The sequence below is a fragment of the Astatotilapia calliptera genome, chromosome 7, assembly GCF_964374335.1.
Source record: "Astatotilapia calliptera chromosome 7, fAstCal68.1, whole genome shotgun sequence".
Taxonomy (NCBI): Eukaryota; Metazoa; Chordata; class Actinopteri; order Cichliformes; family Cichlidae; genus Astatotilapia; species Astatotilapia calliptera.
Window position 1 is genome coordinate 1,610,154 of NC_137428.1, and position 25,615 is coordinate 1,635,768.

The 25,615-nt window shown below is 50.3% G+C and overlaps 2 protein-coding genes across 3 annotated transcripts in view; both read left to right on the plus strand.

Annotated features, from left to right (window-relative positions):
• The first annotated feature begins 46 nt into the window (after positions 1-46).
• On the plus strand, positions 47-19,037 carry spg11 (SPG11 vesicle trafficking associated, spatacsin). 2 transcript variants are annotated; one of them, XM_026172414.2, is made up of 40 exons: positions 47-427; positions 916-1,103; positions 1,178-1,405; positions 1,959-2,169; positions 2,511-2,648; positions 2,779-3,176; positions 3,464-3,609; positions 3,815-3,947; positions 4,265-4,420; positions 4,501-4,676; positions 4,784-4,960; positions 5,286-5,357; positions 5,472-5,599; positions 7,604-7,812; positions 7,881-8,076; positions 8,317-8,520; positions 8,737-8,843; positions 8,944-9,089; positions 9,201-9,365; positions 9,453-9,519; positions 9,846-10,008; positions 10,118-10,326; positions 10,595-10,703; positions 10,904-11,063; positions 11,203-11,484; positions 11,782-11,982; positions 12,097-12,204; positions 12,528-12,693; positions 12,780-12,994; positions 13,255-13,990; positions 14,776-14,921; positions 15,039-15,243; positions 15,377-15,517; positions 15,931-16,064; positions 16,356-16,475; positions 17,493-17,661; positions 17,768-17,844; positions 18,019-18,174; positions 18,402-18,553; positions 18,633-19,037. In XM_026172414.2, exons 1-40 carry the CDS (start codon positions 213-215, stop codon positions 18,805-18,807), a joined length of 7,284 nt encoding a protein of 2,427 aa, XP_026028199.2. In that variant the 5' UTR covers positions 47-212; the 3' UTR covers positions 18,808-19,037. The 2 variants fall into 2 exon arrangements, with proteins under 2 accessions (XP_026028199.2, XP_080160160.1); XM_080304034.1 differs by lacking the exon at positions 15,377-15,517.
• A 4,118-nt stretch (positions 19,038-23,155) lies between these two features.
• LOC113025044 (neuronal acetylcholine receptor subunit alpha-7) overlaps positions 23,156-25,615 on the plus strand; it is a 52,997-nt gene continuing 50,537 nt past the window's right edge. Inside the window, exon 1 of the mRNA XM_026172417.2 lies at positions 23,156-23,362. Within this exon, the coding sequence (XP_026028202.2) occupies positions 23,305-23,362 (58 nt within the window). The 5' untranslated portion in view covers positions 23,156-23,304. The remainder of the gene's footprint in view (positions 23,363-25,615) is intronic.

Genomic DNA, 25,615 nt, shown 5'->3' on the forward strand with positions numbered 1-25,615 from the left:
ATGACGTTATTGCGCATTAGTTTCCGCGGAGGTCAGCTGACAGTAGAGGCAGCACACGTGACAACTGAAACAGAGCAGCTGTTTACATGAGAAAAGGAAGTATCCAAAGAGCTTCGACAGCAGATTTATTCTTCTTTTGAAACTAAAATGTCTTCTTAGCTCACAGTTAGACCTTTAATCCGGTTTCTCCGGTCCCGGTTCACCTCGCGAAGATGTTGGAAGCGGATCAGCGGCTGCAGGCTGGATCCACGGAGGTAGCTGTGATCCCGGAAAATCAGCACTGTGGTGATGTAGCGGACGTACGGAAAGCCGAGCTTGCTCCTGGAGGCTCCCTGCTCGGATGTCTGGGGGTCCGGGGGCAGCTGGTGGTGTGGGACCCGGCGGACAGAGAGGCTTCTCCGGCTGCAGTGGAGGGCAGCTACCGAGAGTGAGTCAGCAGGAACCGCACAGATAGTGACTGTGATAACGCTGAATAATCTCCGAGTAACTGGTTTAACATTAAAATGCGTTGGATCTGAGACATCCTCTGTTTAAACTAGAAGCCATCAAACAGAGCTCCTCCTGGCACTGTCCAGCTAACATTTAACTGTGATTTCTGACTATTTGATGTTTGCTAAAATATCTACATGATTTGGGTAATGTGACACACACACAATAAGAAAATGGGCTGAAAATAAATGCATGTATTACTAAAACACCAACATGTGTTTGTATGCTGAAGCACTGCAGTGCGTGGCTCTCTGTGGAGTGCAGCTGCACAAACGGAGACAAAAAGCCAGTAAAATGCCTCCAAAGACAGCTGATACTGCAGCTGGAGGTCAGCAGACGTCCTCCCTGTGCTGTGTCGGTTAGTGAGGGCTGCCCAGGACTGCAGGTAAACAAGCAGATTTTCTAAAAGTTTCTTTCTGCTCACAGTTTTTCGTGGGAGGAGGTGTCCGTCCACTCTCGGGGAGTCGGCGGCTTCAGGCTGCTGGCTGTGGGATCTCAGGGTGACCTGAAGCTGCTGGAGGTCAGGGCTGAGCGGTCGGCCTTCACCTCCGTTCTCTGTGTGTGTGAGTATCCTGCAGACCGCCTGCTGCAGACCATCAGAGACCAGGACCCCAGTGAGTACCAAAACCGTCTAGACCACCCGCGGCTATTAACGTGTCGCATTAGCTGACCGAGTGTTTGCTCCCAGGTGTGAGCGAGCTGCAGGCGGTGCAGGTGTTGTCCTTTGTGACTGCCCGCTGCTGCGCTCTGCTGAACTCTGATTGGCTGCTGCAGCTACAGTGGCAGCAGGAGGAGGAGGAGCCTCAGACGTTATCCTGCTGCAGAGTCGAGCTGGCCGACAGCGTCTCGTGCTCTGCTGTCCATCACTGCGTCTCCATGGAAACCCTGTTTGCCCTCAGCTCCACTGGACTCATATGTATCCTTCACGGTCTCACTGCTACACACTGAGAACATGGCTCATGACTCACACACCGTCCTAAACAGGTCAGCACGAGTAACAGTGTGCAGAAGGTCACAACACCAGTAAGTGCATCATAGCACGAGATCAGGGCAAATGTGCACTGACGGGCGGTGGAAGTCCTGCAGATGATCCCCCAACAATAACATAATTCATGAAAACAGACATCGCTGGGTGATTTCTTCCTGCAGCTGCTGCTGTTATGGTCCATCCCAGTACCACGTCCTCCTTTGCTGCATCCACGAACCTCTTCTGAGGCCTTCCTGTTTTCCTCCTGCCTGGCAGCTCCATCTTCATCATCCACTCTCCGTCCTCTGCACACGTCCAAGAGAGCGTCCCTTTAGTTAAGAGACAGGAAAGAGGGATGTGTATCGATGATGGAGTTCTCCTTTTTATGAAGCATTTAAATACATTCCTCTCAAATTGTTTGCAGTGTAACTTTCATGAATGCATGAAATAAAGCGCCTCGTTTTTGTCCATACATCCTTTTCTTTAACTCCACCCCCTCCAGCTGTGTGCAGCGTCTCTGATGGCACTCTGCTGGCCAGCGTTAGCCTGCCCGCCTACCTGAGCTCCAGCCCAGCAGAGGACGAGCTCACCTCTTTCCCCTTCTCCTCCTCTGCCTCCTTCTGCCTCCTCCAGGTGTCGGCTGATCTGAGCACAGCCGTGGCCGTCACTCAGTCCCACGCCGCCATCGCCGTCGACCTCAACCACTACTTCAGGTATAAAGTCAGTGCAATGACGTAGAAGGCATCTCGATGAGTAGTGTCTGTGTTAGAGTCTGTTTGTGGGGATTCAGGTGAAAAGCGTCACATTAAAGCCATAAAGTGCTGAAAAGATTCTCAGAATGGTGACAGAAGCAGAAACGGCGAGGGCGGGGTGGATTCGTCTGCGGCGCTCTGATCCTGTGCGTGAGCTTCCCGGCTCAGCTGGAGGAATATTAAACCGATTAACTGCATCAAACAGGGAAAATCTAATGGCGCCGACTCGTCTGCGAGCTAATCCCGCTCTGCACTGCAGAGACGGCACAGAGCAAACTTCAGAGTCATGATCTGTCTTTCAGGATGTTTCCGGACCACCTGCTGTGCGCCGCCCCTCGGTCACGCCCCCCTCTTCAGCCGCAGCACCCCAGAGACCAGGACAGCCTGTCGAGCTCCAGCTTCAGCGTCTCAGCCCTGGGAGCGACCTTCAGCACCGACCGGTAAGCTGCGGAGCGTCTGGATTTATGAGCTGTGACCGAAACTTTCTTGATTTTTGTTTGTTAAAATAGTTATTTATTTTAAGAAGAGAAAGGTCCACCTCTGACCTTTCACCTCTGACCTCAACTCCAGCTCCTGGGAGGCTCGTCTCAACTCCATGTACAGCAGAGCAAAACAGGCCACTGCTCCTTCCTCCTCCTCCTGCTTCTCTTCTTCTCAGCCTCCCAGGACCTCCTCTTGGTTCTCCTCCCTCCCCCACCTGGACTCCCACCTGGCTCCATCCTCGTCCCACAGCAGAGTGCCTCCGGGGGGGATGACCGTCACTTTCGCCGTCCCCGAATCGTCCGCTTCATCTCAGCTCACCGTCTCTGAGTTCTCCGCTCTGCTGACCTTCGTCCGCCCGGGAAACCAACAGACCACAGTTGCATTGTGGGATATGAAGTACGGGAACGTGAGATACCACCAGGCGGCGGGCGAGGCAGCGCCGGTCCAGCGCTGTGGAGAGCGGCAGCATCGGCTGCTGCTGAAGAGTAAGTCGCCGCGCTCCAGGTCACTGTTGCTGTGATGGCCTCAGCAGCCCGACAGGGCGCCAAAGGTTCACACGGTTACTCTGCACAAATGAATCCAACTTGGTTTTTTGTCCAAGTAATTTTCAAAAACTTGCAGTTTGTGTCGAAGCGGCGCGATCACCTGACAGCTCGTGTTTCTGTGAAAGAAAGGAAAGACGGCAGGGACCGCATCAAATCAGCAAGCCCCGCCTCCAGTAACCTCACATCCTGTGTGTGTGTGTGTGTGTGTGTGTGTGTGTGTGTGTCAGAGGCCGGTGTGTTCCAGGTCCTGTTCTCCGTATCGCAGCAGGACTTGCTCAGCCGGTTGATGTTGTTCGGCAGCGCGGCGACAGTGGACGCAGTCTGCCACCTGAACAGCTGGGGGCGCTGCTCCATCCCCATCCACGCCCTGCAGGTAGCAAACAGCTGTATATCTAATTAAACCTGGTTCTGATCACAGGAAAACATTTTTGAGATCTTTGATGGTTCTGTGAGAGAGAAAATCCTGAAACAAAAACCTCTGTTATCTATTCATTAAGAAAAGTAAAAACAAATTCTACTTTGTTTCCACTGTTTATGACATTTGCATCAAACAGTTTGTCTTCTTTGTTGTTGCACAGACTGGACTGAAGAACCGTCAGCTGGACACGGTCGATTTCTACCTGAAGAGCAAAGAAAACGTCCTGAACCCTCCGGCGGCAGCGTTCAGCTCTGCTGATCAGCCCGCCGCCTCCACGCTGAGCCTCACAGACAGTACGTGCACGCCACGTTACAAGCACACGTTTCAGATCACAAGCAGAGAAGCGTGCAAACTGCTCGCAGATGCACGTGGATGCCGTTGAATGCAAATCTTCCAAAACAACTTTCCCTGAAACGAGTTCAGGAAAGAGTTTGTTGGTGCTTATTACACGAAGCAACAGCACAAAGCATCGTTCAGTTTAACAACAAGTCTGTAACATCAGAAAACACATAATCTTAGAGGTAAACTGCTGTGATACAAATATCTGTCCCCTTCCTGATTTCTTATTTTTTTGTGATATCGTGTGTGTAACGAGCCGTCGCCCCTGCAGGAGTGCAGGAGCTGTGTCCCGCCTTAGACCTGCTGTGTTCGGCCGTCAGAGACTCGAACAGCGAAGCTCAGAGCCGACAGTTCTCCGAGCAGCTGCTCAACATCACCCTGAGCTTCGTGAACACGCAGATCCGCTCCGTGCTGTCCAACACACACCGTAAGAGAACAAGCACACACACACACACACAGAGCATTAATACAGGTGTCCGAGTTGACGCTGCTCTGCTGCGTCTGCAGACGAGGACTCGGGCGTGCAGAGCTGCATGAACGTTCTGGATCGATACGTCGCCGAGCTGAGGAGCTACATGAAGAGATTCCCCTGGGCTGCAGGGCCCGATGTGTCGGCTACCAGAGCTGCGGCTCCGGCCGAGGAGGAGGCTCAGCGGGACGAGTGGGAGCAGCTCTCAGCAGAGGTCAGATTTAGACGTTTTTCTTTGGTCCCATAACCGCAGTAACCTTCCTGTGATGCTAAAAAAATGTGTGAAAATCTGAAAAGTGTTGTTCTGTGTTCATGCTGCAGGAAGTGGTCCATCAGTCCATCCTGACCAATCAGATCCCAAGAGCTCAGGCAGTCCTGCGGAGGCAGAACCGGCCCGAATGTCACCTGCCGGCTCTGAGGAGGGAGGGTCTGCGGCAAGTTTCCTCCTGCCTGCGGCGCCGAGACCTGCAGACCGCCAACACGCTCCTCGCCAACATGGTGAGAGCAGCTGACATCACACACGTTCAACTACAGGTTATCAGGAAAAGAGCAAAGATGAGCCTCATAGAAGAGAAGTAAAGACAAAAGTACCGATTGTTTTTTATCTCCTGTTCGAGCAAACACGACCAACGTTTCTAATAATGTGGCCGCGGGTGTAGGAGTAAAGCCTGTGGGCCAGTTTATCTGCTCTGGGATCTGTATGATGTCACAGAGACTCTGAGTCCACAGTCTCAAACGGAGCGGGGCCTGGACCCCGGCTCTGCGAGCCGATTCGTCGATCCTTTTTGCGTCGAGGCTGAGCGGTCTGTGTTTGGGTTTGCAGGGTTTCAGTGTGAAGCAGCAGCTCCACCTTATCTGCCTCCACACGGATGACAAGGAGCTGAGGGAGCTGATGGTGAGTGTGGCGTGTTTCCCGCTATTTTACTTTGAAGCATGCTCTCCGTTTGTTTCTGTGAATGTTTACGTTCGTCCCCGTCCGACCTCTAAACTGTTCCTACTTGTTGCACAGGTGGATGAGCTGTCCAGTCGGAGTTACTTCCCAGAGGAAGAGAAGGAGAGTGTCGAGTTCATCGGGGAGATGGAGAAGCTGGGGTCGCGGCCGGCTGTCCGCTGCACAGGAAGTACCTCGCATCAAGGGTAAACAGCTGCTTGCTGAATCCACAGCACAGAGTTCCACCAATCAGAGTGGCTCTCTGTCACACTGCAGACGTCTGTGTTGTGGACGTGTTAGCTCCTGTCTCTTTATGCACCGCCCACCCAAAAACCTGCTTCTTTCTGATTGGTCAGCTTCTGGAAGCCGACCTAGTAGTTAGTATGCTGCACAGATGTTACAGCTTACAGCTAAATCCTGAGCTTTTTCAGGGTCATAGGTAGGGCTGTGACTATTTTGATAGTTGACTAGTCAGATCATCATCCATTGGACCTACAGCTTATTGCACCAGCAGCATCTGCTCTTATCATTAGCTTACAGCTTTAAGTGTTTCAGGTGCTAACTAAAAATAAAGAAAAGATGAGAGTTTATTAAAGTTTAATGAAATTTGCAGATTGTTTCGGTGAAGTTTAATAAACTCCTTGCTATCTAAAATATAACAGGACACCGGAGTAAATTTTCCAGCATCTCACACTTCTGATAATCAGCTGTCTGCTTGACGTTTATTCAGCTGTGTAAAAACTATAACTTTAATCTCAGCCAAACCGATTTACTCAGGAACAAATAAAATACTGAAAAAAGCCAAACAATAACATTTTAAGTTATCTAAGTGACTCATATATCATGTTTAACCTGAGTAGTGAAAGACGGCGGTGGGTTTGAAAACGATCTGCCCAGAGTCCGGTGTTCTCACGGCTCTAGTTAGCCTAGCCCCCGGCTAGCTATCGAGCTAGTGGGTAACAGACGTCTCCGAAAACGTCGGAGCGCTTTTGAAAATATGCGGTGTCCTGATAAACTGAGCAGATATTTGAGGTTTACACAGCTACATTCAAGCCTGAAAATATGTTAAACGTTTATTTTGTGACCCAGAAAGAATAATAAGAGCAATATTAAAACTAACTAGCTACCGCCATTGTTGGAAACTAAGCTGGGCTGCGCTATGAATTCTGGGACAGAGCTACTTCTTCTTCGGGGTTTAACGGCAGCTGGCATCCTTGTACATGCAGTGCTGCCATCTTCTGTTTCAGTCCGTTATTACACTCTTAAATCCTGCTACTTATTCCTGCGTCTTTTGTGATCTTACAAAGCTTCAAACGACACGTCGACTATTAAATCAGTCGTCGACGATTCTGATAGTCGATGTAATCGTGACTAGTCGACAAATCGTGGCAGCCCTAGTCATAGGTAACACCTGGGTAAGTTGTGTAAGGGCTCCATCCTACAGGTGGGACTAATGTGAGGAGTTTCAGACTTTTCCACAGTCTGTGATGTGACTGTGGTCACGCTGAAAGCCTAGTTTACTTCTAACTGAAAAATACACAAAGTTTCTGCTCTATCAGCTTCCATCAGTAAAAACATCCACGTTGGCTGATGGGCTTCATCATACCAGTCATCATAAAGCAGTCAAATATTACATTATTTCACATTTGATCTCAAACACTGTGAACACATTTATGGAAAATCAGGTCTGAATATTCCTCGGAGGTCTTTGCTGTCGTGTAGATGCATAAACTGTAAATGGAAAATGGCACATTCACCGTCAGGCAATCAGCTGGTTTTAAAGCTTCATGTTTAACCGCCATGTTTGTTTGTGGAGCCAGCAGACTGCGAGCATCACACAGACACCTGCTAATCTGTGACATCCAATCACAATGCTATAATTTGACTGGACAGTCTGTTGGCACGGTAACCTCACAGCAGCCATATTATTGGTCAGGTAGTTGCATTATAAATGCTCTGACTCTGCTTCCTCCCACCATGGTTATGAAGGACGAACAGACATTAATTCTCCTCAGCTTCCTCCTCAGCCTCCTGTTTCATCTTACAAACATCCCCATCCTGCTCTCAGCTGCTTTGTTTCGGCTCTGTTTTTGTTACCTGCCCTCCTCTGAACCCTCCGAATTCTCTCTTTATCTCCTCTAACCCGCCCCTCGACTCTTTCAGACGTTAAACCTCTGAGTAAACACAAACTCTTTGTTTTTGACTTTGAGAATCCAAAAACTTTCCGGGACTGTTCGGATGGCTCGTAAGGAGGGAGGCGGTGAGGAGGTTCTGAAAGAGCTGGAGGTGCAGAGGAGGCTTCGGGAAGACGAGGAGGAGGAGCGGGGGGCTCTCTGGAGGACACTGAGACTGGACTGGGTGAAGAACTGGGACCAGAGCTGCCGGACAGCCGTCCTCCTGTCCAGACTGCAGCACGCAGGTAGAACCCGGGTCGGGGTCAGATTCTAATAAGTCTCCGTTCAGTGTTAACCTCCTTTTCTCCGTTAGAGCTCAGAGCCTGCGACGCTTCAGTGCTGTGGCGTTATCTGACCGCCCTGCACGACCAGCGCCGCGTGGTCGACTGGATCCAGAATACGGAGACCTCTGGCACCCCCCGGTGGCCGGACTTAACCCCAGAACTGGTGAACGACAGCACGGCCTGCAGCAGCTACATGAGGGAGAACATCCTGGACCTGCTGGCCAGGTACAAACACAGACGTTTGTGCACAGGTGTCCTGGTTCATCACAGCTCCACTGTGAGCAGCGATGAGGTCACCTGCATCCAAAAGACCAAACTCTGACCACACAGACGTGACCAGAAGCTCCCGTGTACACCGGGACACCGCACGCCCACCGTCTCCAGTTTAGCCTGATACCAACCAGCATATCAGCTGTGCAGCTGGCACGGTGCAAGAAAATAACCACAGGGTTTTATTTCCTGCAGGAGAGGCGTGTTCATCCCGGACGAGCTGGCACACCTGGAGCAGCTGCTGTGGAGGTTGGCTCAGGGTGGAGGCGTGATGTCTTCTTCTCCTCCCATCCCTCAGTACCGCTCCCCCCTCGGGCTCGACCTCCACGGCGTCTTTATCACCTTCTGTCTGGAGCACAACCTTCAGTACCTGCTCTACACCTACCTGGAGCACTACAGGTGTGTGATATGATGTGATGTAAGTGCTGATGATGGCCCCGCCCCTCCCTGAGCCTGCTTCTGTCTGAGGTTTCTTCCTGTTAAAAGGGAGTTTTTCCTTCTCACTGTTGCCAAACTCATAGGGCGTCACATGACTGCTGGGTTTGTCTCCGTATGTGTTGTTGTTGGGTCGACCTTATGGTGACCCCATTATGAGCTCTGGCCTCCTGTCCACAGACTGACCCCCAGAAACTGCTCCCTCCTGAGCAGTCAGAGCCTCTCTGAGCGGCAGCCCTGGTTCGAGATGCTGGTGCGGATCCAGGAGATCACCAGAGATCTGTCAGGTGGGAACCGAACTCTGCGCTCTCAGTTTGAGCGCGTTCCTCGTCCTCCTCGCTCCTCAATCCTTTCTTCATCGTGCTTTGTCCTCGTTCTCTGCTGCAGATCCAGGACTGGTGTTCCAGGCCAGTCTAACCAGTGCTCAGGTGTTATTACCTGGCAGCCAGGCGTCTCTCAGCAGTCTGCTGTTAGAGGGTCACAGTCTGCTGACGCTGGCCGCCATCATGTTCGCCCCCGGAGGAATTGACCAGGTAAACTCTGCTCCTGTCAGGAAGCTGCTGCTCTGTGTGGAAACAAAACCCTGACAGGTGTTAAACATGAAGAAGGGTGGAGGATGAAGTGTTTCCTCGCCGTGCTTTCAGGTGATGGCTCAGGGTCAAAGGTCAGGCAGGTCAGAGAGGACGGTCGACCCACAGCTGCTGAAGATGGCGCTGGCCCCACATCCCAAACTGAGGGCCGCCCTGTTCCCTGCCGTCCCCCGAGGAAACGGCCCGCCCTCCGACATCTCCGTGTACCACCTGCTGCAGGTAAACGCCCACCCGTCACCTGCCAGCTCATTAGTATTCACCTCGTTATTGTCGGTATTCTGACGGCCCGTTGGTGTTTCCTTCCAGTCCCTCCACCCTCTGGACCCGTCCAGGCTGTTTGGCTGGCAGGCAGCAAACACCCTCAACTCCACAGGTAAGACCCGAAAGCCAGCACGAAGGTCACGGCTCAGGTGGTGACAGGAAGCCCCACCCCCAAAAACCTCTGAACTTTGGAAACTGAGAAGCAGAAAACAGATGTTTTCTTTAAATTGAGTGTGACTGTGATCTGTGGTGAGAGTAGGAAGCAGGTAAAAGATACCCTGCAGAGGGGGAGGTGCTGTAGAGGAAGGGAGACAGGTGGAAAGGTGAAGCTGCAAGGAGCAGAGGTCGTGAAGGCGGTGCATGTGGCGGAGGATGAGCTGAAGACGTTTGACATGTTGTAAGATTTTAAATGTTCCTGTTTGTGATGATTCTCCACAGAAACATCAGAGCTGCCTCACTTCTCCAGCCCTCACCTGGTCCAAAGGTTCGCTCTAAAAGAGAATCTGGACTATCTCTACTTCCTCCACCACGGTCGGCCATCTTTCGCCTACGCCACCTTCCTCGTCCAGCAGCTTAGCGGCAGCGGGGACGTCAGGCTAACGTGAGTACCGCACGCTCGTTTCAGAGCTTCTGTGAGGAAAGTGTAATGGTGCGAGGACACCACGCAGGAACATCGTCCTTCTGCTAAGCATCAGCGTCATGTGTCCCAGGCTGCAGGAGGCCTCGCGGCGAGCGTCCAGGTCGGCCCTGCAGCGTTTCAATGCGCCGTCTGTGGCGTCGGCCGCCGTTTGTTTCTGTGAGCTGCTGGGAGTCTGCAGCCTCAAGCTGAGGGTCGACATCAGAGCCATGAACGCAATCCTGCAGCACTGGAACCAACGCAACACACACAGCAGCCCGACACAGCATCTGCACACTCTGGGTACACACACACACACTCACACACACTCACACGCACACACACACACACTCACACAAACACACACAGTTGAGTTTAACCTGCAAAATGCTGACTGAGCAGGAAGGAAACTGAGAGGTGAACAGGAAGTAGCCCGATGCCTTCAAATGGGGGAAAATGAGCTTTTCTATCAGGCTGTAGTTTGAACATGGACTCACTGTGGCACCTCTGCTGGACATTAGAGGAACTGCAGGTGTTTGCTTTTACATTTCCCCTCTGCTGTCTCATTAAGTGTCTAAAGGTGTGAAACTGGTGGAGGCGGAGCCTGGAGCAGCAGAGGAGCTGATTGGTTACCTGGAAGCTGCAGTAACAGACAGTTTGGAGCAGAGAGGCATCAGCAGGTCAGCCCCGCCTCGTTGATGCATTGTAGTGTGACGTGCTCTGCAGCTCGGAAATGTCTGAAATAGACTTTTATTGTGTTATTGAAGTATTTTTTAAACAGGAAGTACAAGGCTTGCTTCCTGTTTTTGTGTAAAGGTTAAATGGGCACTTCATACACCTTAAACACAGGCTGAGGTTTCTGTGTGTGTGTGTGTGTCAGGTCGTCGTACGAGGCGGCTCAGGAGTGGGCGCTGGCCGTTCAGTTCTGTCAGCTCCACAACCTGCAGCTGAGCTCCGTTTACCCCGCCCACTGTGCCCATGACGGACAGTTCATCCACTTCCTGTTATTTGTCCAACTGCACAACTTCCCGCCTCAGCAGGTACACACACACACACACACACACACACACACACACACACACACACACACACAGCAGTACCCTCTGCACGGTCAGCCTGGCCCTGCAGGTTCATAAACATTAATCTCTCTCAAACATCTACGTCTGGTTCTTCCTCCAGGTGAGGTCGCTGGCAGCTCAGTTTGGCCCCACCCTCCAGGCCCACCTGAGCTTGGCGTTTCAGGACCTGCAGGTTTACTGTAAGCGGAAGAGCTGCGACTCTGATGAGCAGCATTCGGTTCTGAGAACTGAGGAGGCGGTCTCAGGGAGCCCGGAGCGCCCTGGGGAGATGTTCCAGGTGCTCCTGCAGAGCCAGGAGGAGCCGGCACCCTGCAGATACCTCCTGCAGGAGGCGCTGGTGCAGCGCTGCCCGACGCTGGCGGTACTGGCTGCCTGCATGCAGGTAAGGGAGCGAAACACACCCAGCTATCCTTTCCAGTCATTATCAAAGTTACAGGGCTCAGCTCAGGAGGTAGAGCAGGCCGTTTGCTAATCGGTAGGTTGGTGGTTTGATCTGTGCTACGATACATCGGAGCAAGTTACTCTCTGATGCATCCAGTGGAGCATGAACAGTGGAAAACAAGTTGCGTAAAACTTGAGCAAGTGCTCAGAGAGAGTGCTGTTTGCACCTTCACCTGTACAGGCTCCTCTGTGATGCATGTACCGCAGTACAAACATGTTCGAAACCTGATGTTTTCAGGGAGCAGAGCTGCTGCCGTGCCTTTGTGTGTGGGTGCTGACCTCTGTCGATGATGTCACCGCCAAGGAAGCCACCTCCCACCTGGCTCAGGCGCCGCAGCATCACGAATGGACCGTGCACGACCTTTCCATCATCTGGAAGACGCTCCTGGGCCGGAGCCTCGTGAGGCCCCTCCTGCGAGGCTTCGAGCTCTTCCAGAAGGTAAAAACACGCCTCAGTCACCATTGGTCTGACCGCTGCAGTTGTGGTCAACGTTCAACACTTCGTCGCATCAGCTTGAAACACAAACTCGTTGTTTTTCCGTCTGACTCTCAGGACTGTCCTCTGGTGTTGGTGCTCAGGATGTTTGAGCTGTGCTGCGACTACAGAAACTTCGCTGAGGCCAAGTCGAAGCTGCTGGACTTCCAACGGACCCTCATCGCTGTGAGTCCGGCCGACTGCTCCAGTGCCCGACACAAAAGACAAAGACAGGCCTTCCTCATCAGTCCATCCGTCCTTTAGTTTACCTGAACGCATGTTTTTCCTCATCATCTATTAGCGACCACGAGAACTGAGCTTCTGTTTTTAACTTTTACTCTGTCTACGTCACATTTGTCAGCTACTTACAAACTGATTTCTCACACTTGCTGCTGTTCCAGTAGATGCTGGTGATTATTGCTCTGAACTGATGGGTCATTCAGGGACAGAAGGCCGACCCAGCAGCATTTTAAACAAAGGGTCTCTAATCTGCCTCTCTCCTTATGTAGCTGAGAAACGGTGGTCCTGTGCCCCCTGGTGGCCTCCCCCTGCAGTGGGTTGAGAGCCAGGCCTCGGTGCTGCTCCTCACGATGCTGCAGCGCTGCTCCTCGCAGTACGACATCCACCGGCTGCTGCAGCTCCTTGCCGACGTCGACAAACTCCTCAAATCCAACGGTGAGCTGTGCCCGACGGTCTGCAGCTACCCGCTTCATCAACTCTCTGGAAGAACCTGAGTTTCTCATTTTCTCTTTCATTTGAAGGTCCAGATTTCAGGAAGCTGAACCAGCTGAGTCAGTTGCTTCAGGGGTCAGAGGTCAGCATATCTCCCAGGCTCCTGCAGAGCAGTTCTCCCTCCGTCCAGCAGGAGGAGTTCCAGGAGACCGTAGACGCTCTGCAAGCGAGGGGGTGCTACAGCCAGGCGCGACAGGTGGCCCAGCTGGCCGGCCTGCCCGTGCACCGTCTGCTGCTCAGCCAGGTGCGACCCACCTGCACACTCGGTCTTCTTCGTGCATGCTTTAAAATCTATCATTTATCTGTGACGTCTCAAAAACTGATTTACTGACACAGAAGACGAGAGGTCCTGCACACCACTGAGAGTCGAGCTCTATTTCCTCTGTTTGGTTTGTTGTAAATGGGGCCCAGTTTACCCAGTATAAAGTCTTTGTGCTGTGTGGCTGAGGAATCTGAGACGCTTCCCTTTAAAGTTAACAGCAGCTTCCCTCGGTTCTCCTTCAGCTCCTTCAGGAGGTGAGCTCTCAGAGGTCCAAGCGGCAGTGGGGCAGATTCGAGACCCGCGCCGGCTTCTGGAAGAAATGTCACGAGCAGCTGGAGGCCGACGCCACCGATCCAGACCCCGCCTCCCAGTTCTTCCTGTCGCAGGCTGAGGCCGGCGCTCCAGGGTCTCTGGAGGCTCCGGAGGACCTGCTGGACATCCAGGAGCACTGCCTGCTGCTCGGGCTCGCCGCCCACTGGCTCTCCCGGATCACCCCGGCTCCCGTGGACAAACTGGAGAGCCTGGAGAAAGAGCAGTGGCTCAGCCGGATCCGCAGACGCATCCTTACCGTCGCCATGGAGAAGGAGAGCGTCTTTAACCTGCCGCCGCCGGCCGTCAACCCTGAAATGAACACGCACAAGGCGCTGATGAAGGAGTTCTCCTTCTCCAACATAACTCAGCTGAACACAGAGGGGTACCTCGCGCTGGAGGGACTGCCCGGTCCCTCCGACGAGCAGGAGGAGCCTAATGCTGAGTCGGCGCTGAGTCCAGAGGAGAGGAGCGTTCTGGCCGCTCTGATTGGTCAGCTGTTAGACGACGGCAGCATCCATGAAGCCAGCCGGGTGTGCCGTTATTTCTCCCTGTACCACCCGGACGTGTGGCTGGTGCTGCGCTGCCGAGGCCTGGCATCCGGAGAGCTGAGCGACGAACCGCCGGAGGACGACTCTGAAGCTCCCGCGAGGGCAAGCATCACGAGCTGTAAGTGACCTCTGACCTTCAGTTCACATAAAGCACATATCCTCCGAGCAGAACTTCCAGAAAACAGATTTTTTTAATTAAGCACAAAATATTGAAGCTTTTGATGCTGTATATTTATTTTTCTCAACTGCATTCCAACTACTCGTGTAATAGGACAACATGCATTCGTCCATCTTCTCCCATCTGTCCAAGTCTTTGTCTTTGGGGTCAGCAGTAACGGTAACCACCCACGCGACCCTCTCCCAGCTTGGTAATGTTGTGTTTCTGTCCTGGGTCTGTGCTGCTCTCCTCCTGGTTGGACATGCCCCAAAAACACCTGACCTAGGTTCATCCAGGACACATGTCGGTCAGATCCCCGAACCACCTCAGCTGTGGAGGAACGGCAGCTCCACTTCCTGCTGCTTCCATCTGTGGTGTCGTCCTTTCAGCTCATGGAAGTGCAGTCGGAGGTCATCGCTCGATGAACCCAGCAGAACCACATTATCCAGAAAAGGCAGAGATGAGATCCCGAGGCCACCGAACTCAACGACCTTTGACCTTTAACTGCCATGAGAAATCCTCTCCATCCTTGTGTTGTCCTCAGGATTCCCATACACTTGTTTGCCACACACCTAGGGGTCGTTTTTGACCCGAACACACCACAAGGGTTCAAATCTGAGACGAGTCGGTGGCAGAGCGGCTCATAAATACACGTAGGACTCGATGCGGGCAGCAGTTTACACGCTGGGCACAAACTGTTATTGTTTTTAATCCAGTAATTACAGTATGAATACCATCTTTTCCAGCTCCCTCAGTCAGCAGCCTGTCCTCCTTTGTGATGCTCCCCCCCCCCGAAGATGAGGTCGCCGTCCAGCTCCAGAAACTGGTGGATCAGTGCCGCCATGGCAACAACTACTGCAAACAAGTCCTCAGCCTCTACCAGCTCTCCAAGGTATCTAACCGGCTCCCGTCGGGTGATTTGATAACGTTCCTGCAGAACCGTCTGCTCTGCTCGTTTCTTTATAAAACTGTGTGAAGTTTACCGGAGTGTCCGACCCCGTCTCCTCAGGAGCTGCAGTGCTCCTTCAGCAGCATCTGCAGGGAGGAGCCCTGCTCGGTGCTGGAGAAGCTGCTGCTGTCCGAGCAGCCGGAGCGCTTCAGGAAGGCTCGGGCCTTCGTCAAAGCTCAGGGTCTGTCTGCAGACGCCGTGGCTGAGCTCATTTCCTCCGCTATGGTTCAGGCGCTGCTGGCCTCCACCCAGGAGCTGCAGCCAGGTGAGAGAGCACGTCTCAGGTTTGAAAAGTTCTCCAGTGTTAGGCCTCAGCATCCAGGTAATGTGTGTGTGTGTGTGTGTGTGTGTGTGTGTGTGTGTGTGTGTGTGTGTGTGTGTGTGTGTGTGTGTGTTAGTGGTGGAAAAGCACATTTTCAGACCGTTGGAGGGCAGGGACGCGCTGGTGCAGCTGATCAAACTATGTGACGACCCGAACCTGGTGGGACTCAAACTGCTGGAGCACCTCAACTCTGTTCCTCTGAGGGACCTGAACTGCAGTACGACAAACACACATGCGCGCACACACAAATACACCTCGAGTGTAAAGAGCTGTTTTGTTGTGTTCTGCTGCCCCCAAGAGGCCACAAAGCAAATGAACAGTGTTGGTTTCTGAATAAGAAGCATGAAATGTTCTTGATTTTAATGTTTACCTTGTTATGGCTTCGTCCTGTCATGCACACTAATGCACATTTACACACGTACTCATAAACAGTGACAAAGTATAAAAGCTTCATATGACAAACTGTGATAATAAAACTGTGGGATGAGTTTTGCACATGTGCGGTTGGACTTTCAGAGTCTGATCAGGATGCTTCAAGTTCTTCCATTTCCAGCTGGGAGGTGGTTTTACGAGGCTCGGCGTCTTATTTTGAAAAGAACTGCAAGCCCCCTTCCTTTTTGTCTCCTGTAGTTGTGGAGCTGCTGATCGTGGCGCACGACTGTTTCAGTCTCACCTGCAACATGGAGGGGATCGTGAGAGTGCTCCAAGCCGCCCGTCACCTCAGCCACACCTACCTGGCTCCAGGAGGGCACTACAGCCTGCTGGTGAGCCCCCAAACACAGATCCACTGTTCCCCTTCATGCTGGTGCTGCTGCACGCATGTTAATTACTGCGTCGTAGCGTCCCGGTGCGTACACGTCGTGCCAGCTGATAGAAAAAAATGCTTGAGTGACTTGAGTGATTATCATTACACAAACCAGCCGTGGATACTTTCTACTCAGTTACTGGGTTCAAAGTTGGATTACAGACGAAAAAAAGTAAGTTTTCGTGTGTGTGTGTGTGTGTGTGTGTGTGTGTGTGTGTGTGTGTGTGTGTGTGTGTGTGTGTGTGTGCAGGTCCGTCTGCTGACAGGTATCGGCAGGTATAACGAGATGACGTACGTCTTCGATCTGCTGCATCAGAACCACTGCTTCGAGATGCTGCTGAGGAAGAAGGTGGACACAGACAGAGGACAGGTCAACACACACACACACACACACACACACACACACACACACAGAGTTGCTTTTGAATGTGGATCAGCTCTAACTGATCTCAGGTCAGCGTGCAGCCTGTTCCTCAGAGAAAGTTCAGAGATTTGCTGCTGAGACGAGCGAGTCTGCACACGAGTGAGAGCCAATCAAGAACCTGACCTGTTAAACCAACGTAGGATTAAAATCAGCAGAGATCAAGAAGAAGCGCAGCTGAATCTGCTGAGCTTCAGCTCATGGATGACTTCAGTAAGAGCTGTTCCTGCGCTCTGATTGGTTCTGACTCACTGGTCTAAGGACCTTGGAAAGAAGAGCGTCCGGACTTTAAGTTTCCTTGGAGACGTTTCATCCGAGAAGCTGTACAGAGAAACCGTCCCAGATTTAAGCCCTGTGGGAGTGTCCCCCCAAGAGGGTCACGGACCCCCTATTGATCCTCTACCTAATCACACGAGCCGAGGTGTGAAAACAGGTGTGGGTCACAATCAGCCAGGGTTTCAGGTGAAACCTGGCCCCATCATGTGACTCACTGAGGTCAGAAGGCCCAGGATGTGAGTGGGCGTTAAGGCGCCTGGGAAGGATCTCAGAACTGGATTATAGGTGGCAGACAGCTGGTGTTGTAAGCCCCGCCCTCTGTTCAAAGATGGTCGCTCACAGTGGACACAGATGACACAGTTCCTCTGAGAACTGAAGAAGCTTCTCGGATAAAAAGTCTTGAGGGAAACTTAAAGAAGTCCGGACGCTTTTTCTCTCCAGGCTCCTCAGACGACGATGAGCGGGACGACTGAGGACCTTCATAGACAACCCTGACTGGCTCTCACTGTAAGGGCGGTGACAGGAAAGAGTAGAAACAGGTCTATAATAACTAATTACTGATGATTCTACCTGGGTACATGTGAGAGCACTGCAGAGAGTTGTTGGTCTGGAACAGTTGGATGGGGAAACATCCTGCAGCGTGTCCATAAGTCGAGTGAACTCACGCTGTCGCTCGCTCCCTCGCTGCAGAGCTCCAGTCTGAAGTCGGCTCTGCTGGACTACATAAAGCGCTGCCTCCCCGCAGACAGCGAGAAGTATAACATGGTGGCACTGTGCTTCACCATGAGGAGGGAGATCGGAGAAAACCACGAAATAGCCGCCAGGACGCAGCTGAAGATGATCGAGTCTCAGGCCTGGGGTGAGCGAGCGCCCGCTGAGAGCCGGCCAACGCCAAAAACTCACCAAAGCCTCCACGATTGGTTCTTTCCTCTGGTCTGATCCCAGTCTTACTTCCTGTGTTTCAGTCATCACGCCGGAGCTGAAGAGCTCATTGGCCAAAGTGCTGGGTCTGCTGAAGGACGCGGCAGAGAGCTTCTCCAAGGTACCCGAGCTCCTCCCACAGCTTCCTGTTCCTGTCTTTAACGTCCTGAGAGGACCTGACTCTGTGTGTGTGTGTGTGTGTGTGTGTGTGTGTGTGTGTGTGTGCGTGTGTGTGCGTGCGCGTGTGTGTGTGTGCGTGTGTGTGCGTGTGTGCGTGTGTGCGTGTGTGTGTCAGGATTCGTGTGTGCGTCAGGCGACTCGCTGCATCCGCACAGCTAAGCTGGTCGCTCTTCAGCTCCACTTCCTGAATCAGGGATCAGACCTGCGCATCATCAACCTGCGACCTGCTGAGCTGCTGAGCGCCGCCATGGCGCTGCCGCGGTGCTACCAGGTGGGTTCCTGTTGTCCTTCCTTCCACAAACCTCCACCTGTCTGAAGCAGCAACTCCATCACTTCTTGAAGCTGATTGGTTGGAAGCAGGGCGCTTCAAATTTAAGGACTTGAAGAAAAGTTCAAGCTGTTGATTTGTTCTCCACATGTGATCCCGGGACTCGGGAGGTGGTTCTAATGTTGCGTACTATCGGCGGAGCCACCATGACGGTGTTTCCTGTGTCTCAGGTGTTCGTGGTGTCGGAGGCGTACGGCTACAGTCCGGACTGGGCGGAGATTCTGTACCAGAAGGTCGTCCTGAACGGAGACTTCGGTTACCTGGAAGAGCTCAAACGCCACCGCCCGCTCACCTCCACCCTGTTTGAGGACATTTTCAAAAAGTAAGACTCCTACCACAGAAAAACGACCTGACAACAGCCAAAATTTGACGTGGACTGACCTGCAGTGTGTGTGTTTCAGGCTGGACGGCGCTCCCGGCAGCGTCACCTCCAACGTCAAGCGCCTGCTGACTTACTGCGACGACGTGTACAGCCGCTACAGGCTGGCGTACCAGCAGAACCTGCACGACATCACCAAGATGCTGCTGCAGGACGCCAAGACGTCGAGCTACCTGAGCGACAGGCTGGGCAGCTGATCGTTGCCTGGCCGCAGCATCGTCGTGATCAATAACCGCCAACGACAGGAAACACTGTGGATGTACAGGATGTGTTAGTAGAAAAATGCCGTGTGTCCTTCTCACCTGATGGATGATTTCTTTCTCACTGGGTGACCAGGATTTAGTTTCCTGGCTCATCGGTGGTTAAATAAGCACAAAGTCTTTGTAGAAACACATGAACGTGAACATTAAACATGCTCTTTCAACTACTTTGGGTGTTTCCTGTAACTCAGTAAGATCAGATAAATCTCGACTTTCACTCAGACATCTTTCACTACACTTAACTAAAAATGCTCCAGCAGCATAAACGCAGTGCATTTCATTACAGCCTCCTCTGCCACCATCCACCTGTCAGGCCACGCCCCTAATAATGCAAACCTTCAGCATAAACACCATTCAGACCGCTGACTCACCACCGCACAGTTATGAAGAGAGGAGCTACCCACAGAGGCCAGAGCTGTCTCAACCAGGGGCCTGGCTCGCTGCTGGAGCCCCTAGTGGACATTAGAAGAACTGCAGCTTTTAGCACTTTAGCATTGGCTTCATTTTTCAGTTCTGGAAACTGAGTGAATAACTTCAAAAAGGAGACATGCATGACATCTCACAGTCCCCACTGCATACCATGTCTCTGTAGAGGAATAGAAAATAGAGGTGGTGCACAGGTGAGGCCAGGTGGAGTAAGGCCCAGAGTCACAGGGATGTTAAATGAGTGTGAAATGAGAAAAGTCTGGAACCCAGCTGGCTCCACGGCAGTGAAACAGCCTGAAATTTCAGGATGCTTTTGCCTGCAGCTCCTCACAAACGGTCGTGAGAGGCAGTTCTCTCTTCCTCCACTAGGTGGCAGTCCAGGCCTGTGTAATGATCAGCTGTTTCAGCTCCTCGTGTCATTTCCTTTGAATGTGTTACAGCATTTGTGCTCATCTCTGCTGTAGGCAGAGCTGGTAATAAGCTGCAGAGTGCACCGAGCCTGCTGAGCTGAGGATGCTGGGATTAAAAACATCTGCGCAAAACTCAAATATTACCAGAAATATTACCAATAATCAGTGTTTCAGTGTCTTACTGTTAACTGGTTGCATACAGCTTGATCCAGGGGATTTACCTAGACCAATGATAAACTTTCATATCTTCACAGTCTGTGCCCAGCTGGGTGATTATTTAAAGAGGAATGGGTTTCTTTTATTTAAAGTTCAGAAACAGCAGCAGAGAAGTTCATTACTGACAGGAGAGTCACCTCTGCACCGAGCGAAGCCCCGACACGGGGATCAAAACAAAGATTACAACACGGAGCTGGTGTTAAAGGGAACGAAAACTGAAGGCTCTGCCTCCCATTCTACTTTTAAATACTCTAGGAACAACAAGTAGGCCTGCAGAGCGAGAGCCAAGTGCTCTAATAGGGTGATATGGTACTACAAGGTCATTAAGATAAGATGGGCCTGATTATTTAAGACCTTGTATGTGAGGAGCAGGATTTTGAATTCTGGATTTAACAGGAAGCCAATGAATGACATCCTGATAATAATGAATTATAGTATTGGGGGAAACCTGTATAATAAAAAGTCCCATCACAGAGCCCTGAGGAATGACTAAGTCTTTGTCTCCATGCGTAAAGCTTCTCGTTGTGTGACAGCAGCGATGGATCTGTCAGGGCTGACTAAACTCAAACAGACTCAGGAAAATCATCCTGGCCACAGTTTGGCTTTAGTTTGGCAGACGTCGCTCTTCTCTCTGTGCCAGCCGCTGTCTTTAATGGAGAGAGTCATTAAGAAAGCGAGCTAATTATTCAGCCCTCATTAGGAAATTAATCAGGAGTTTGTATCACGCTCAGCTGAGCGGAGAAACGCCTTCACGCTGGGGACTCGACTCTTTATTCAGAGTTTCCATGACAGTAAACAAAATGTTGACATGCTGAAATTTAAAATGACTTTTAATAAAAGGCAGTTCGTGTGCAGTACCGCTAACAGCCACTAGATGCTGGCTGTAAAACCCAGGGTTTAAATATGTTTGAAGTCCTTCACACGTGTCCATGTGTGAGGAGTGTAATCTTTAATGCCATGCAGTGCAGACAAAGGACACCTTGTGCTTACATGTGAGAAGCTGGCAGGATGTAGTTGGTGCTCCTGCACCACCGTCAGTCCTCATGGATCTTAACATCCTCCAGCTGTCAAAGGTTACGGTTCAGTTAGACTAGATGAGAAGTAAAAATCATTGCATTGAATTTATTTTACTGGCGGTTGTTCAGAAGTTCAGCATGCAACACCCCCAGCCTGTGGATGTCACCTTTGTGGGAGTCCGTCTGCACAGATGTGTGCAGAACCTGTCTTTGCAACAGAGGCTGAACTGGTTGGCAGCTGGTTTCTAGTGATTTTCCTATTTAAAAGCAGATTTCTAATCGAGGTCTGAGCAGTTAATGTGAATCTCCGTATAAAAGGACAACAACAGATTTGAGATTGTTTGCTTATTCATCACAGATAATTACTGTATTATCACAAAGAGATTTCATATGAAGCTGAAAGCAGACGGGTGTGTTGTTGCCAGAGCTGCAGCTGACTGTGAGTGGTTGCAGACGAGTCTTTGAGGGAACCAAGGCAACGAGACCCCAAGTTCCCTGCACACAGCCGCAATAATAATCTTTATTTACAGCAGGGTCGTCAGCCACCGCGGGCTGCTTGAATCACATCCATAATTTTAGCTCCTCCCCTTTTAGGTCAAGATTTGAACACCAGTTTGGTGACGCTGCCGAGTACCTGAAAGGACCAGGCTCTTTATGACATCACACAGATCCAAAAGAGAAAAACTGTGAGAAAGTGTGGGTCTGCAGCTTTGGTTCTGACTTTGAGTACTTGTACGTAGCCTGATGCACTTATTTGAAACTTTCACGATATTTAAGCTGAGCATCGTCCACAGGAACAGGAGATCTATGACAGGAAGTAAAGGAAAGCGTGTTCTTTTCTGCAACATATTTGAACTCGGCTGTGACTTTGTTCCTCCAGGCGTCTCTTTAAGCGTCTCTCAGTTTTCGTGTCTGTGATGGCGCTGCAGTCAGAAGTGTGAATGGACTCTGCAGGTGACCTCGGGCTGTCAGTCCCTGAGACTTGGTTTCAGTGAGGTGTGACAGCTGAGCGATGAAGAGTCCAGCTCACGGCTGGGAGGTGTCGCTGCACCGTTCAGCCACAACACTGAATGTTATTTATTATGTGCTGATTTGAGGAGAAGTAGCCATCGTCCCTCATTGTTCCATCGCTGAGTGTAACGTCCACTCCCTGACAGCAAACAGAGCAGACAGTTGGTGTTTTCAGCTTTGAAAGCTTCACCTTTACTCCTCCAAACATGCATCTTGTCTCTGGTGTTTCTGCAGTTTCCTGTTCATGGCGAGCTTGATCCTGGTTGGTTCCTGAACATCATAACTGCTTTCCTCTCATTTCACAGTGACAGGGCTGGACTTCTTCCAGACCTCGGCAAAGGGACGCGACATCAGAAGAACCTGTAGTTGTGTAAATCTGCACTTCTCCTTCACTGAGTTGGGTGGACTTTGTTCGGAGTGCCGGTCAATCCAACGAGTGCTGTCGCACGAATGAATTGTTATTAAAAGATTTGAGTGAGTGTAGATGAAGCTGTGTGATGCTTTTGTGTGGACAAAAGTCCAAACACACATCAGAACTGGTTTTGGTGTGGACGACGCAGCTTCAGAGTGTCTTTGAATGTGGTCCATCCCAGGAAACCAAGCAATTTAAATCAAGTCCACCAGTTTTGCCAAGAGGAGCAGTCAGATATCAGCCTGAGTTCATGTTCATAGCTGCGACAACACTGTGCTCGAGGCGCAGCCTGCTCAGAGACATTTCTACAAATATGAACGATAAGATAAGATAACCTTTATTAGTCCCACACGTGGGAAATTTGTTTTGTCACAGCAGGAAGTGGACAGTGCAAAAGTTATGAGGCAAAAATTAGAATATAATAAGAATAAATACAGTACACAACTGTACAGAATAGAATAAAATACTATATACAGTAGAATAAAATATATCTGAGCCTGCATCCACCCTGGGAAAACAACAGTGCAAAGACATGATTAAAAGCCCAACATTACCAGCATGCATGCCTGAGATGAGGGGATGGAAACTTCTGACTACAACTGTATCTCCAATCGATGACATCATACAGATCCCAGATAACAAAAAGAAAAAAACCACTACAAACTGGTAAACATCCAGCAGTGGATGAAGGTGTGTTGTTCTGTAAAGCTCAGTTTTATGACTGTTTCTACGTTTCTGTCCTCACATGTGCACACACACACTCACAGACCTCTCTCTCTCTCCTCGGTGTCTCCGGCTGCTGAATCTAATCCTTTGGATGCTTTTTGGGGGGAGGAGCAACCCCGTCTCCTCTCAGAGCGAACCCTCTGTTGATTCTCGTTCTCTCCGTGTTTGCCGTCGGTTCAGGAGGAACTCCGCTCAGCTTCTCTGAGACTCGCTGCTGATGATGGACGCTCGCGTCTTCACCCCGCTCATCCTGACGCTGTGCAGCTTCATCCACGGTAGGCACGCACGCGCGCACACACACACACACACACACACACACACACACACACACACACACACACACACACACAGGTCGTCTATGGCTGTGAGGACACTTATCTGGATTAAGAATTGTAACCTGTGGACTAAAACCAGCTCTCCAGCTTTAAACTGCATCTTGATGCACATGCAGACATTTCAAAGATGCGTTTTTCAAACAGAAAGTGAATAAGAAGTTGATTTGATTAGAATAAACGTTTAACAACAAATGCTGTGATCAGATTTTGCTTCTGTCACATTTTATGTCTTTGGAGTGAATCAAAAACAGAACTTTAATCTGCAGATTAAATAAGAAGTTTGATTCTGTGCGTGCGGCGTCCTGCTGTTTGCTGAGGGAGAATCAGTGGGAGGTGATCCTCGTGCAGTCCAGGTGTAAGGGAGGAAAAAGGAAGAAGAAGAATTTTGCATCTGTGCATTAACATTTCCACGTGTGGGTGTGTCAAACATGCAACCCACGGGCCAGAACCAGGCCGTCAAAGGGTCCAGTCTGGGCCACCGCGAGTCTTTGGGAACATTTCACAGGAGAAGGGCGCAAAGCTGGACCTCTCACTGTATCTTCATCAGATTTATGCTCCTCTTCCTGACACCATCCACGCTCAGCCACGTGTCACAGTACAGTGCAGCAGAGTTTTCCTGGGTTCACTCAAGAAGAAACAGTAGATTTTCTGCGATGCTTGTGGGTTGTGTTTAGTCACATTCATTTGAGTCGGCTGTGTTTCTGCTCCCCTCGTCTCCTCTCTGTGGATTTAGTGTGGGAGTTTTCTGTCAGTCGTTGTCGGGTCTTCTGTTGTGTTTGTTTCCCAGCGTACGTGTTTCCTGTGTTCAGGTCTTTTTCATGTTCTTTGTCCCGTTTAGTATCTATTTTCTCCCAGTTTCGTTCCAGTTCAGTTTAGCTTTAGTAGTCTTTGTTTGTACCTTCCCCCAGCCTAATAAACGACTCGCCTGTTGTTAAACCCCGCCCCCGTCTCGAGTGTCGCTGCAATCTTTTTTCTTATCAGACATCTCAAGGATTAAATGTGCAGTTAAACTTTTATGCACTCAGAGTAAGGATGTTTTGTTTTTTTACTGGGTTATTAGCAGTGTTGGGCAAGTTACTTGAAAAAAGTAATCAGTAACTAATTACTGATTACTTCCTCAAAAAATAATCCCCTTACTTTACTGATTACTTATTTTCAAAAGTAATTAATTATTTAGTTACTTAGTTACTTAGTTACTTTTTAAAAACACGATTTACACCCTGAATAGGTGATAAAGCGATAGATCTTTCAGCCCAATTCTACTTTTTCTGCATAATCCATCATACAAAATGTAATCAGATGGAAAAGTCTCTTTTTAAAACTTGTTTTATTAGTTTTAATCTTTTAACTTTATGCATCAAGCAAACATTTAATTATCTGCAACATTCTCTGACTGGAAGAAATTAGTTTAACATTTAAACCTATTTTCTGCACATTCCAGCTCATAAAATAAAATATTTTTGTGTTTACACTCAGTCTTTCAAATAGATGCAAGTAAAACACAGCAGAAAATAAATAAAGTCAAAGACTCAGCGGTCCTGTTGCTCTATTTTCACCTGTAAAGCAGGAGTGGGGTAGGCGGAGGTTTACCCTGGTGCAGGTGTGCCGCGGTCAGTGGAAGAATCCGCGAGTTTCTCTGTGAGTTTCCCATTACGTCGTAGCTACTCGGTGCTTGTTGGAAGTTTAGGGGTTTTTTCGCTGTAAAAAGAAGTTTTCTTCCCACGCACAGCGGACACTAATGTTTTTGTCACTTTTTATGGAATCAAACTCAAAGTAAGGTCAGTACTTCCACGCTTTAAACGCTGCACGCTCATACTCTCTCCCACAATCGATATGTGATCCATTGTTGATCTGCACACAGCTGTTGTCACCAACGGCGCACTCGCTTACGTCACTGTCGTGAGACATTCTCGCAAAAAATCACGGTTTTAGTAACGCAGTAACGCAGCGTTCCTACGGGAAAGTAACGGTAATCTAATTACCATTTTTGCAATAGTAATCCCTTACTTTACTCGTTACTTGAAAAAAGTAATCGGATTACAGTAACGCGTTACTGCCCATCTCTGGTTATTAGGCAGATGTTTGACTGGTCCAGTGGAGATTAAACGGGGCCGTGTTATCAGGTTTTCATGATTCATGTCAGATTAAACTGGTAGCAGTGTTCACTTATCTGTCAACGTATTTTTTCTGTGG

What these genes read in the sequence shown, in the direction of transcription:
- spg11 (XM_026172414.2), top strand. Translation starts at nt 213, where the DNA reads ATGTTGGAAGCGGATCAGCGGCTGCAGGCTGGATCCACGGAGGTAGCT. An exon ending in GACCTCAACCACTACTTCAG is followed by an intron (nt 2,170 to 2,510) that starts GTATAAAGTCAG and finishes TCTGTCTTTCAG; the next exon opens with GATGTTTCCGGACCACCTGC. An exon ending in CACGCTGAGCCTCACAGACA is followed by an intron (nt 3,948 to 4,264) that starts GTACGTGCACGC and finishes TCGCCCCTGCAG; the next exon opens with GAGTGCAGGAGCTGTGTCCC.